Source organism: Leptinotarsa decemlineata, unplaced genomic scaffold (assembly GCF_025532065.1).
Source record: "Leptinotarsa decemlineata unplaced genomic scaffold, Ldec_3_MD MMD2_tig00000199_RagTag_RagTag, whole genome shotgun sequence".
Lineage (NCBI taxonomy): Eukaryota > Metazoa > Arthropoda > Insecta > Coleoptera > Chrysomelidae > Leptinotarsa > Leptinotarsa decemlineata.
The window spans coordinates 6512503-6527779 of record NW_027412544.1 but is presented as its reverse complement, the minus strand read 5'-3'; the positions used below and the strand labels follow the sequence as shown (position 1 = coordinate 6527779).

Genomic DNA, 15277 nt, shown 5'->3' with positions numbered 1-15277 from the left:
TTTGTCGGCTACCTGATTTAGTGCATATCTTCCTTTACCTTTTTCATTTTGATCAATCGTCTCTCTTTCTTTCCAAGTCATTTCATCCATAGTCTCAGTGAGACCGTTCTCTGCAGAAGGACATCTAAATCTGGACATGTAATTTTTGAATTATTCATGTCTCACTAGCAACTTGACAACTTTTTTCATTATCTTCCTCTGCCACTCCTTTCTAATTGACTTTTTTTTTAATCTTTCAGTCTTTCTGCTTCCTCATTGAAATATAAATAATGGAAAGCCTAATTATTTTCAAACGAGGAGCACTTTTTAAGGTTCATTTGAAAGAATAAAAACAAATATTTATATTGAGATAGTAATGTAATGAGATGGTTTTTAATCTTTCACGAATAAAAAATCTATCTCTAACAAACCATTCATTTAATAGAACATTTGACAAAATCAATGAGAAGAATATATGTGGTCTTCAGTGAAGGATATCTCAGAATGTGGCTTGAAATGTTCAAAAATAATGACGTCATTTCTCCCATGTTTCAAAAAGGGTGCAGGTAAGTACAATGTCTGAATTGGACCCATTCTAGCGTACCTACCCAAAACAAAGCCATTCACCATAGCAATTCCTTTTGTCCAATTGCTCATATCGAGAAAGGTATCTTTTAATGGATTGTTGACTATAAGTGAAGCTTTGTACAACGATGGTCCTGTTGCAGATTTATCAAATGTTCGCCATGAACTCAGCTCATTGGTCCAGGATTTCTTGAATTCAAGAGGAAAAATCATCCAATTGGAAATATATTCGTCATTCAACAAAACACCTCCTTGCCAAATACCTTTGAATTGTTTGTACACTCTGACATTTACTCTACCCCAGTTTTCCACCACCAAGTCCAAGGTAGCACCAGATAACTGAACTGTTGAGAGAACCAGTGTACCATTTTCCACTCTGGAGGTTCCAAATTTATTTAAATCGGCACTTTTCTGCAACCATGGTGACACCAAAACCCCATTTACAAGAACCATCACAGTATCACATACCCTGCCTTCTATTCTCAAGACACCATTGGCCGGTATATGAAGATTCTTTTTCCGATATACGATGTATCCATAGCTTTGACCACCATTTTTGTTAATGTTTAACATTTCCATTGGCAACAATTTCGTGGACTGTAGAGATGTTAGAGTTTCTAGTGCCGATTCAATGGATAGTTGTTCTTGAATAGGGACAGAAGTATAAGCAGTGGTTTCTGATTGTTCTGGAACGTCGGGTAATTTCGTTTTGATGGTATTATATTTTTCTAACAGTTTCTTTGTGATATAGTACTTATCAGTGTATCGACCAGCTTCATCCAACGGGGCGTTGTAATCGTAGCTGGATATAATCGAATGATAATCTGAAAAACAAATACAATCAAAAAAAAATGATATTTTGATACATCCATTCTAATCCATCTTTATGTACTTCAAGGAGGCATGTGCTCAACTTATCAACATGGGTAGAGACATATGACTATTGATAGTTGATTTCTTCAAATTCACAATACAAGATAGCTGTTCCATTTTCAAAAACTGAGTACAGGAGAAATTACAGGTTTATATACTTTACAATCGAAATTTACATCTAACATTGTGATGAAAATATTTACCTGATTCTATTTCATCATATTTTCTATTCTCTGCACCATTCATGAACCCAAAATTTGTGCCTCCATGAAACATGTATATATTAACTGACGACGGATATTTCAGAATTTCTTCATACACTTCCTCGAATATTTGTGCAGATCTGTTATTATGCCGGCTACCCCAAACATCATACCATCCCGACCAGTATTCCATTGTCATCAGGGGTTTATTGGGTTGTAGCTTCCTCAACATATCAAGCTGTTTTTGAGGATCTGTATTGAAATTCCCAGCCATAAAAAATAACTTTCGTATAGTGCCACCTGTACCTCGAACTGGATTATCCGATGTTACAAGTAATTCCTTTATTCCTGAAAATCAATTTTATATATGTGACGGAATCAGCCAGATACCTGATGAAAATCCATAATGAATTTAAGATTGTGACATTTTCACTATCCAGTTTTACAAAAACACAACACGTCTTTCGCTATTGTATTTCCTTATTGTAGCGAAACACGTGTTGTGTTTTGTAAAACTTTTCAGTGAAAATCTCACAATATACTGTTTCTTGAATAAACTAATTGAAAAATAATAAATTATGAAAACACGCCCAAAGTTCAACACTGGTATATGTTAAGAGAGTTATATAGTCTAATCAACAAGTTCAAAAACATGAAAATAGAGATGAAGGTCCTAAAAATATGAGCGATAGCTCATTCGATTCGGAATCACCTCTAGAAAAATGTTTTTGAAGGATTTTGGTCCAGGTGAAAAATTGCAATTGTTATTAATAAAATAAGTTAAATTTGATAGCGAAATTAATTTTAATCTTCAATTATCAGCAATTGTGGCAAAAAGTCTCAAAATGCTGGGTTTTGTGTTGAGAATTTCTACTGATTTTTCAATTAAAACAAAAAAGATTTTTATATTGTGCTTTCATAAGATCCATTTTTGAATATTGTTCGGTTATATGGGACCCATACTATAATGTAAATAACGATTTGATTGAGCATGTGCAAAAGAAATTCTTAAGAAATTGTGCTTTTCACTTTGGTATTCATCGAAATGAATATGAGTACAGTCAACTCTTAACCAAGTTAAATATACAATCATTGGAAGATACGAGAATCTCTATGAACTTTAGTTTCCTCTTCAAATTAATAAATAGTGAGATAAACTGCCCAGAACTACTTCAACTAATAACTTTTCATATCAAACAAAAAGATACGAAAAATCCTGACATTTTTCATAAACATTTTTTCTATGCCAATTATGCTTTATGCTGAAGCTGGGAAATCAATATCATAGTAACTTACATCTGTTTAATGTATCACTTCAGGTCTTTAAAAATCAATTGAAAAGGCAATAGCGTTTTTGAAACTTTTCTTCACCTTACCATTTTCTTTGTAAGTACCAGATTTGTTACATCTTTTTTCTTGTAGATACCAGAATTGTTTCAAATTTTAGTAATGTAATCGCTAGACATACGGATTTATTAATATTTTCTATTTCACACATTCCTTAATGTTTTGTAAAATTGTAAATTGTTATGTCGACAACAGACATGAGCATTCAAAAATACTTTGTAGTTCCTCACACTTTGTTAAATATTTTTTTGTAGATTTGCCGTTAAATAAATAAATAAATAAACAAATAAAGCAATAAATGTCCCATATCAACATAGTTATTGAAACATAATTATTTGAAAGACACTGAAGTGATTGGAATATTTAAAGTTGAGAACCAGAGCCCAAACACAACGCATTTATTATTCAACACCAGACGGCGCTGTTTCGACCCATCATAGGCATCATCAGTGGTGCTAGGCTGAATCACCTATGCAATGCTGGACTCAAAAGTCCTCATAGAACAAGCTTGAGTTAATAAGGGCGATAACATCTTCCCTTTTGAAGACATCATCTATGGGTTCGATCGGGAATTCATTATTCGAAAATCAAGAATAAACTAGGCTCCCCAAGGAGGTCACTTGCAAAACCAAGCTTCGACATCGACCACTGACGAGGCTTTACTGCAGCTTTTACTGCAAGACCACTAATACTTGAAAAGCAAAACTCGAATACAACGTATTTATGATCCAGCACCAGACAGCGTTCATCAATTAACTAGGCTGAAGCACAAATGCATTTCTGGATTCATCTGTCCTTAAAAAATAAACCTTAGAAAATATGGGTAATGACATCTACCCTTGTGAAGATTCCATCCAAGGGATTAGGTTAGGTTAGGTCCGAAGTGGGTGGGTCTATTCGACCCTCCACCGCAACCCGCAAGGGTTTATTTTGGCTCACACCTATTCACACTCGATCAAATATGCCCAGCTTCTTAACGAAGCCGATAATTTTGATTTATCTAGAACTCAATCCTCGAATATAAAGGATAAACGAGGCTCTCCAAGGAGGTCAATTACAAAATATGTGTGATTGATGACTTGTTTACTTTATGGTAATTCATGATGACTTAAATGAAATGAATAAAAACACTTTTGTCTAAATACCACTGGAAAATTTTATTTTACGACCGGTTTCGGGTTTGATCCCATTATCGAGTATAAAACTGAAATCTGAACATCAATTTTATAGAATTTTCAGGTATGCTGCAAGGCCAGGTATTTGAGAGACAGGATGTCAACTTAAAATACTATCCTGAAAATTCTAGGGGTTGTTAAACTCATAAATTCAAGAGAGGAGACCTACATAAATCAAGTTGCTCGTTTAGGGGTATATTTTTGTGGTTTTTAATTGATTTGTTAATTTCCATGGCCTCCAACAGATTCATTTTTCTCCTTTTATTACATATATGTGGTTATCTTCCTTCATCTTATCATTTGATTCTTGAAGATGTTCGTACATTGCGGATGTTTTGTCCAAACAGACGTGTTCACGCAGTCTTATTTCAAAATTTCTACCGGTTTGGCCTGTATATACTGCAGATATATATAGAATGGAGTGTGGCGAATGCTCTGTAACTTTCAATATAAACATTCATAATCCAATACTGAGCAGTGCCTTTTTGATTTCTCATAGTGGTACTACACTCAATCATGAATACAACACTTGCTCATTTTGGAATTGAAGATACAAATAAATATAGAAAGCGATTTCTCTCCTGGCAGTCAATGTCGAAACTTGGATTTGCCACAATTCACTGTCGAAACTCTCCTTTATGTTTAATGGGCAGGAGTTTAATATTTCATCTGTTCTATAATTCCAAAATAGTAGGCACTAAATTTTCAGAAATGACTGACGTTTTTTCATTAATCTGTCTCTTTCAGTTGTGTGCGGACATTTTAGTAAACAGATGAGGAAGAATGATTATAAAATATATAGAATCACAACCTTGACAACGATGTTTTCGTTTTTATGCAATAATATTTCTGAGAATTTAGTGCCTACTATTATGAAATTGTACTACAGCTCATGGAAGATACTTATTCATGCAGATTGTAAAGAGGAATGACTCCAGTACAGTACTTTGTGGTACTTTAGTGGTGGGTACTGTTATTCAAAAAACAAATTTCATTCATAATTTATTATATGATTTTTTCATTATCTTATATTTTGAAATTATTAGATGCCCTCCCGGATGGAAACATTTGAATATTAATCGAACACAAATTTCATTCGCATTTTTTAATTTTTTCTTTCAATTTCATTGTTTTTGTGTCACTATTTTCGAGTTCGTTCGTGAATTATAAATACACATTACTGAACCTATGTAATATCACCAAATATGTTTTGTTTCCGTGTATATTTTCAGAAAATGGCCTTATTAAAAAAAGTTCTTATATTACCTAAAATTTTTTTGGAAAAAAGAATGATAACATATTAACAATTCTTGTTACTAATAAAACAAAAACAAATTTACATCATCAAATTCTTTGAAATGCATCGAAAAATGCATTTGATCCTTTTTCTGTTTATGTTGAGAAATAGATGTACCTACCTTCCACATACAATCATTGATTATACCGACATGTCAATTCCGTAAATTTGGTGAAATAAAATATAGAGCCTTTCTATTCAATTATTGCTACACTAACCATGATCTAACATTTGTTGCCTCAAAAGTTTCAGATAATCTAAATCTTTTTTTCCCGAAACGGCATATTCGTTTTCCACTTGAAACATCAATATCGGTCCACCGTTTATGAATTGAAGGGATGCAAGTATTGGTAAGAGAACGTTGAAAAACCTGGTAACGAATTTCATGTAAACAGGATTCAAAGTTCTCACTTCAATATCATCTTCTCTCAGCAACCAGCTCGGAAAACCTCCGAATTCGAACTCTGCACAAATGAAAGGTCCTGGTCGGACTATAGCGAACAAATCCTCTTGTTGAGCTGTTTTCAAAAACTCTTCCAAATTCAAGAATTCAGACATGTCGTTGTTGCCATTTCCAAAGTCGAATTCACCTAAAATAAAGTAGATAATAATCAGAATTATAGGAGATAAATAAATATACTTTAAAAACCTAAAAAACACGCTTTTAAACAACATCGAACTGAAAAGTTAAAAATATTTTTTCAATAAGCTCAAAACAATAACGAACGAAAAATACTATTTGAATTGAAGGGGTTATATTTTTAGGAGTGATTAATTTTTGGGAAAGAAAGTTTTTGGCTTTCTACTACTCCACCTTGATACAAAAAAAGGGATGAGGAAATCTTCCAAAGAAAGGAAGGAAGTAATCAATTCAAAAATAAGTAACTCTATACATGGATGTGTAGATCATGCAAAGAAGTAACTTTCAGACACAAACTGAAAGAAAGTCCTCCTGAAACAGCTACTTTCATATAAACATTGAATTACACGAAAGAAAGAAAATTCTTTCGAAACAAATACTTTTATATAAACACTGAATTATACAGAAGATTCTTTTCTCTACTCAGTTTGTATTTCAAACATTCGTTGTCCACAACGATATCAACGATATCATTCGAATATCTAATTTTTATTCCACAACGAATGTTTGAAATACAAACTGAGTAGAGAAAAGAACCTCCTTGATATATCGACATTATTGCTTGATCTATTCGCGGGCAGATGGCGCTGTATGTAACCTCCTTGATGTATCGACTTTATTTCTTGATCTATTCGCGGGCAGAAGATTCTTTTCTCTACTCAGTTTGTATTTCAAACATTCGTTATGGAATAAAATTCAGATATTTGAATGATATCTGATACATCAAGGAGGTTACATACAGCGCCATCTGCCCGCGAATAGATCAAGCAATAATGTCGATATATCAAGGAGGTTACGTACAGCGCCATCTGCCCGCGAATAGATCAAGCAATAATGTCGATAATTCTGTCAAATACAGATCCCGAGATTGAGAGTTACAAACAAACAAACATACATACCTACATACAGGTGAAGCCAATAAAAGCGTGTTAATTAAAAAACCGGTGTATTACAAAAATATATATGTCAAATACTTCGCTGTTACGGAGATCTCAATAAGTCACTACTCCCAAAAATATTTCAATCAAAATGTCTCTATCTGATGTAGAACCTTTTTTGGTTAATATTTTTTTACTTTACTTGAAGTTTACTTCAAAAATAAGCAATTAAAGTAGATACTTTTGGCAAAGAATGGTTTTGGCTTTCTATTTCTCCATCATCATACAAAAAATGTGGGAAACTTCCAAAGAAAGGAAGAAAACAATTATTTTCAGAATGAACTCTTCACAAAGATGTGCAAAGAAGAAACTTTCAGGCAGAAACTGTTAAAGTTAAAAAGATCTCTCATATGAACATTGAATTACACGAAAAAAAAACCTTCGAAACAACTAGTTTTATATGAATTCTGAATCTTCCATTGAATTGTATAAATATTGAGAAGTATAGAAAGCCAAACTCTTCCTTTCCCAGAAAATAATCTCTTCTGAAAATATACCCGTTTCAATTCAAACGTATTGAACAATGTTTTTGTTGAACAAGATATCCTTCTGAATCTTTTGTTTTTGAAATTTAGTTGGTAGTCAATTGGTAAGTTATCCATCAAATTGATTGAAAAATCGTTTTTAAAACATAAAACGATAAAAAAAGTGTCAAAACAAGTATTCCCTGTAGTAAACACAACTGTATATACCGAGCTCAGTGTAGTGAGAGAGATGGCGAGGAAAGCTTTTACATTAATGTGCCTAACTGGAGTAACTTCGGAGTTCTCTCTTCTAAGGCGTATCGCTTGTCCAAAAGGGATGGGTACTTCACTGTACCCAACCTCCCGATAGTTCTTTGGGATTTTCGTTTCATTATGAAATGGATTTTTGGGTGAGGGAGTTTAGACATGATTGACATTCCTTTGGTTTCTCTCGACCATCCCGCCTGACCACGAACGTATCATCAACATACTCGTAAAGCAGCCAGCAATATGGTTTCATGGCCCGTTGTTCGAATGTTTCCATTAATAAGTTGCCGCCCACTGGACGTAAAAGTTTTTTCATAAAATACACCATCCCACTGAAAATACATATATCGACGATGAATAATGGGGAAAATGCGGTTACGTCTGCTGGAAATAGTTCGCAATGATGATCGGATCAGAAGATTCGTTTTTTTCAGATCCTGGTGGTCGGATCCCGATTGAGTCTTTTATACGTCCCGGTATCGGGTGAGCTGACAATTTTTTCTTCATGATTTCCTTTGATACCAAGATGTTGAGATCTTCTAGCGCCTCACTTTCTCGTTGTTCTTTTGGCTTTGGGTAGGTTTTTGCACATTGAAATCCTCGACATTTCAATGTGGACTTCCTCAGTAATGTCATTAGGAAAAGTACGATTTCCTGATTCAGTATTCGCAATGATATTCTCGTGAGGCACCTTGGCTGAAGTTGCAGCAAAATTTGCACCTTCCACGGCGAGTATGGTGAACTCGTCTTCTGAAAGTGCCCGATCAGTAAGGTTCATCACTGTTTTCCTGTAACATTGTGGCGAAGGATTCTTCAGGCTCTCACTCAAACTTTTGTATTTCTTCGTCTTTTAGTAACGACTAATCTTGTGGCTTCCTTGGTGACCACCGTGAGACTTTCAATTTTGTCCCAATCTTTCCAATGCATTAAATTTCCTGGTAGAAAGGTGCATCAGTTACACATCGACGAGAGCTGCATCCTTCCTGATTTGGTGCATATTTTCTCATAATAAAGCTTTCTCAACGCGTTTATAAATTCTGTAAACTTGTCGTGTTTCTAAATTCTTTTTTAGGCATTTAGGTATCACACAGGTGTCGCGACACCATAAAAGAAATATCAATGAACACTTGAACACAGAGTTTTTACTTTCTTATTGCCCAGTACTTCGAAGCGTCGTAATAACTTTGATGTCTCCTTTCCGTAAAGGCGGTTGTTCGAATAGGTAACCTTTCACGGCCGGGGGTAACTGTGTCCTGACTGACTAGTTGTCTTAAGTTCGGCTTAGGCTTAGGTACGAATAGGCAACCTGGCGCCTGATACTTTTTTAAAAATTGTTTTTCCGAATTATTGTTTTGAATAAATATTTTTCTATTGTTATGAAAGCTCACTAATAGTTTAATAAATAAATATTTAGGAGACGATAATGACACAGTTTCATTCAAATAATCTAAGATATCACATCTGGTTCTCCTCAAGGGGTACGGCTAACGTAACCTGCTTAACCAACACAGAATGCGGATATTAACATGACATTTTTTGAAGTTGTTATGTCCACTTATTTTTTTTTTTCAAACTTTCAATATTGCATCTAGATGGTCATGATCAAATGTAAAGTAACTAATAGGACCTCAGCTGGTCAAAGAGTGTAAACTTTCACGGCCGAAGGTCACTATGCCAACGCTATTTTCCGTGTTTGTTGGCCGTGACTGCAGGTTTTTATGTCTGACGTTTCGACTACGAAGTAGAAATGATCATGTCTACCACAGTTTCCGACGAAACGTTTGGCATAAAAACCAACAGACCAAGTCTAACAAACCCCGAAATAGCTTTTTGACATATCTCAAGTGATATCAGAAAATTGCAATAAAAAAATTTTTAGTGACTAGTGTGACAGAAGGGAATAAGACGAGTTGACGAAAATAAATTTTTTTGTCTATTATTTTCCAAATGGCGATAATTTTCAACAAGCACTTTCAAAAAAAGAAAGATTTTTTACCCATACCCATTCATTTGAGATTGGAATAAAGAATTCAACAAAATTGACTCCAACCATGCACTTGAATTATTTGAATTTTTAATGTCCAAATTTATAGAAAATATCAGTATAGTAAATCTTCAAAGTGCATTCTTCATTTTCAAGACACATTTCAGCTCGTTTAATTGTTTCTCTCAACCATAAGCCTTTCTTCTAAGATTTCAAGCGTAGCTGTATAGGGCTGTTGCATATTAGTCACTTTCCTCAACGTAAAAAGAAGGAAATCGGGCACAATGAGATTTGGTGAGCGATCCATCAAGTGATTAAGAACTTCTGTGGTATTATGAGGATGTGATCTTTCTGGTTGGAAGTAAATTTGCTGTAAAATTCCTGAGGCTAGATTCTTAGGATGATCCTCGATTTCATTTAAAAGAAAACAAGCGCTTAATGCCCTCTTAACTGATTCTGTTTCCAGCCCAGACATTGATGCCAAATATTTGTTTAAAATTCTTTTTTCTCACTGATTTTTGATTTTGTTGGACCTAATACCGCGGAGAATAAAATAAAGTTGATAAACTTTGGGCTAACTGTATGGGTTAACTCGCTACATAAATCATTCAAGTCCTCAGGTTAACCGAGATCGAATGCAAGAGTTGACCTAATGTACAGCTGGCAACAAAAATGGGAAGGAGGAGTTCATGGAAGATGGAAATACTCCCTAATACCAGGTATACAGGTCTGAATCAATGGACCTTTTAGTGAAGTGAATTATTTCCTTTCCCAGGCACTTTCAGGGCATGGTTTTCCGCAAATACCTTTATGATCGCAAGAGAGCTGAATTCCCCAATTATCCATATTGTTAAACAAAAAAAAATGTAGAGCATACACTCTTTACTTATACAAGAATGCAAGAAGTGAGGACTGTATATTTACGCAAAACAGGAAGAATTTTCTGTGCAGAGAACATGATTCAAAGTCTTCAGGGTGAGGAAAAACCGTGGAATTATGTCTATAACACAGTACCGCCTATCATCGAAACCAAAGAAGTGGAGGATAGGTGCTAAAAAAGTATGTGTCAAGAGGAGGCCCACGGAAGGATATACAAAGCAATAAAAGTGAGACAGCAGGCCAAGTACCTACAGAAGTACCTAATGCAAAAGCGGTTCCAGTACTTGGATCTCAGTTGGTACTTTCGGTACTTGGTCTTAGGTGGTAAAAATCCACCACTACGGAATGACCATAGTATTTTTGAAGATTTTCGCTCCTCTGACAAAAAAAAATTATGTTAGTCCATTTATTATGGCTGGTGTGAAAAGTTGAGTGAAAAATACCGGTTTCAATATTCAATGAACTATTATTAGGGTGAATTCTTTCACAATGCCTGTTCATCTTACCTCTCGATTCGGATGTTGTTTTTCATTTATTGCATCACATTATATGAACCAAGTTATTGATTTTCCATCACTATCCGATCAGGCATTTAAGAAAATACTTTTAATATACTCAGTTCAAAGGCTAGGTGAATGCTGAAACGTGCCCTGTTCTCTTCTCTTCTTTTGGTTGGGCTGGTCCTCCTCCTCTTCCTCTCAGTTTTCAGAATAACATATTTCCATTTCTAATTGTTATTGTATACACTTGTCAATTTTTTTCTTTCTTTTGTTTACCATCGCTTTTTATCAAAACTCACTTAGGATACCAATTTTATATAATATCTTTCTTAGGCAGGGTGGAAGATAGCATCTAAAGCTAAGCTTGATTTTTTGTGTTCTTATCATCGCATTATGTTGCTTCATTATCATGTATGCAATCATATGACCACAATAAATTTATTATCATTATTATTGCCATCGTCAGCATGCAATTCTTGATATGACTGAAATTTAAATTCAGTACTTTTCCATTATTTTTCTTGTTGTTTCGTGACTTCAATGAAATTTTTGACTAATTTCTCTTAAAAAATTGTTTAACCAACCTCAGCCATAGCAAGAACGTTAATCGCTTCTCAACTTAACACATGGAAAATATTGAGTGGCTGGATATTACCAATTGGAATATTTCTGAGGATAGATATAATTTAGGATAATTTCTTGAATTCCTATGTAATTCTGTAAATATTAGTAATACACCAGTTTTCATACCATTATTTCGTGTTAGGAATCACACGTTAAAAGGTAAGACCTCGTTAATCCTTAGCTCGCACAAGTTTCGACTTCTGAGGGTTGTTGTTCGTAGGGGTGCGACAGCTGGTTAACGGAAAAACAGATTTTAAACAGATTTTAAACAGAAATATTAAACTGAAAATCAACGAATATTAAGAAACCCCACTGTCATGTCACTGTCATTATCGAAGTAAGTTTTTTGTTTTGGCAAGGAGACTTGATAAAAATAACTGAAAATTGTGGTAAACTTGAAAACAGTGAATGAATCAATATCCAGTATTTCCCTTGATAATATTCAATTTTTGTTCATGGTTTTAATTCAAATACAAATAAATTATTATCGTTAGAGTCGGCAAAAAAATCTATTTTTCGGAAAATACTCGTGAAAAAATGGTCATCATTTGAAAAATGATAGCTACACTCAAAAATATATTTTTGTCAATATGTCTCATTCATTCATTCAAAAAAAAGTATTTCCAAGGTAAAATCACCAACTCAGATAACCCCACTAAATCAGCATGGCAGGTTATATCGGAACTCTCTCAGTTGTGAATAGCTTCAATATTTTTTTCAGAAATGTCCCATTAAATATTATTAAAAATAACCCAGAATTCCACAAACTTGTCCAATCCACTAGAGAAATATCCTCATTCAAATAAGTTCACACTGCTACCTTATAATCAAGATGAATTATACAAGCTATTATGGTCGAAATTAAAAAATACCTACTCATCTGGATTTGATGAAGTTCCAGGGTTTCTATTAAGAAAAATTTTAGGCTCTATAATCTCACCTATAACATATCTAATACATGTTTCATACTGTACAGGAATTTTTCCGAATCTTCTTAAAACGGGTTGAGTCATTCCCATATATAAAAAAGGCGATCTAAATAACATGACAAATTTTTGACCAATCACAGTGCCATCTGTTTTCTCTAAGATCTTTGAATATGCATGTTTGAACAGTCTGACCGTTTATTTGAATGAGAACAAAAACCAATATGGTTTTCAGAATTCAAAGTCATCAACCGATGCGATTGATTCTTTATATTGTAACGTCTTGAATTCAATTAACAGGGGGCAAGTGCCCTATCGGGGTCTTCTGTGACCTCAGTAAAGCATTCAACTGTGTTGATCACGAAAATCTTTACATAAAACTCCATAATATTGGCATACAAGGAAATGCACTTAACTGGCTGAAAACGTTTGTCTCAACACGGAAGCAGTACGTCAGTATCATCAATGATAATAATAATGTGAGAAAGTTATATACATCCAATTATGTGGATATTAATGTAGGTGTCCCACAGGGATCAGTGTTGGGCCCTATACTTTTTTATTATATGTAAATAATATGGAATCATATATCCACATTTTACACTATATGCAGATGACACATCACTGGAAGAATCCTGCAAACCCTGCAAAAATTAAACGCCTAGTTCAAGGAAAATTCCCTACATTTGAATAAGTAATCAAAAAACACGTTTGAAAAAATTTCATACTAGACAAAAAGAAATAGCCAGATTCAACTTGCAAATTGAAGATGATGAAATTTCTACGTGCTCTACGGTGAAGTTTTTAGGTGTACACTTGGATGAATTTCTCAGCTGGAAAACTCATTGTGGAACAGTTATATCAAAATTGAACTCCATGAATCATCTTCTGAGGAACCTTCGTAATATTTTAGACCAGAAACAGCTGTTCTATCATGCTCAAGTTGAATCGCGTCTTCGGTATGGTATTACTTTCTGGGGAGCTTCCTCTTCATGCAAAGATGTTTTTGTCGCCCAGAAAAAGATTATAAGATGTATAACAGAAGTCTCAAGAAATACAAGCTGTAAAAGCATTTTTTTGAAATTTGAAATACTAGCATTGCCATGCCTGTATATTTTCGAATTATGTGCTTTTATACATATATGATAACCGTAACTGTTTCATAAGAAATGAAAATGTGCATTCTATTGATACCAGGTGCAAGACAGACTTTCATATGCCATATTGTAAAAATGCACTGACTTACAATTCCCCCAATGTAATAGGGCTCAGATTATTTAATCTGCTACCACTTGAACTGAAAAAATCTAGTACTATCCACAGCTTCAATATTACACATAAGTCTACTAGAGAAAACCTATTACTTCCTTCAGGAAATGATTGAATAATAAAATGAAAATTTCAATGAATGTATTATTCTTAGTAAATTGTCTTATTTTTACTTTTACTTTTAAGCTCTTTTCTGACTAATCCTACACAATGTACCTTTTTGATTGTCTTACAGGATAATAAAAAATATTATTATTATTATATTATTATTATACCAGTTGCTTAAACTTTGCGATTGTAATTTTCTAATATCTCCTGACCTCCTTAAATCAGTTTTCGTCCGATCATGGCCACTTAATACAATATTGAAAGTGATTCTGAACAATGAAGTAGGTAAAAAGACTTTTAAAAATATCACACTGATCCAGAATTGTCCCAAAAGCCAAAAATGCTTGAATATACAGGGTACCCTATTTATAAAGTTTAAACCGCCGTTTATGTGGTACCGTAAGTAACTGAAAATAAAAAAATATACGAAAAATAGTCTCTTATTCACATACCATTCACCTATTCATCTCATTTTGATGTCCCTAATATTCTAGAAGTTATGACTTTTGGATTCATTGACTAATGCCAGTTCGTTGACACCCAATATTAAAAGTTGGTGAATTATTACCTGGTCGAGGTTCATGTAAATTCCACGGAACATATGTTTCAACTGTATTCAATCCGGCTGCTCTCATTTTCCTCAACCTATCCCTCCAGTAATTTTTTGGCACCCTGAAGTAGTGCATAGCTCCACTGTATATCGAAATGTTCCTGTCGTTCAGAGTGAAGTGAGGTTTATCCACTGAAAGTCCTTGCTTGATACCCCCCGAAATATAATATTCATAATTGGTCGGTAAACTACCAGTGGGGCCCAGATCAACTAGAGACATTTTGAACTATTTAACTTCGACAATACGAGTTATTCTAATGGAATAATTGATTTGCGAGTATCTAAGTATCGATCAACAGTTGGTTTACCTATATATCATTTCTATAAATAAAAAATGAGATTAATTTTATTTCTTTTAAAATGCCTGAATATCAATGGGATTCGATCAATAAGATAAGATTATCAACGTACCAGTACAAGTAATTGTTCAAAATATCAGGAAAAACATTCCACACTTGCTCTGAGTGGCGAAACTACAGGGTGGCAAGTCGGCAAAATGCCACGGGCCCCCAGCCGGAAGGGGCCCCTGGTCAGAGGAGAATCCCAACTCCCAACATTTATTATTTATTATACATGTTTAGTAAAAAAAAGTTTTGTCTTTGATTTATT

The 15277-nt window shown here is 34.1% G+C and overlaps 1 protein-coding gene across 1 annotated transcript; it reads right to left on the bottom strand.

The window, feature by feature from the left end:
- Positions 1-338: 338 nt before the first annotated feature.
- LOC111514952 (beta-galactosidase-1-like protein 3) lies at positions 339-14990 on the bottom strand. The gene is made up of 4 exons (XM_074172857.1): positions 14627-14990; positions 5678-6049; positions 1641-1988; positions 339-1388 (listed from the first exon to the last, which is right to left on the bottom strand). The coding sequence occupies exons 1-4, from the start codon at positions 14886-14888 to the stop codon at positions 439-441; spliced, it is 1932 nt and encodes a 643-aa protein (XP_074028958.1). The 5' UTR covers positions 14889-14990; the 3' UTR covers positions 339-438.
- Between the last annotated feature and the right edge of the window lie 287 nt (positions 14991-15277).

Bases quoted from the DNA above. Each gene is read 5' to 3' on its own strand.
- LOC111514952 (XM_074172857.1), bottom strand. From the start codon at position 14,888: ATGTCTCTAGTTGATCTGGGCCCCACTGGTAGTTTACCGACCAATTAT. The intron at 6,050-14,626 runs GTAATAATTCAC...ACTTTATTTTAG, and splicing joins TTTACATGAACCTCGACCAG to GTGAATTCGACTTTGGAAAT. The intron at 1,389-1,640 runs GTAAATATTTTC...TTTGTTTTTCAG, and splicing joins ATATGATGAAATAGAATCAG to ATTATCATTCGATTATATCC.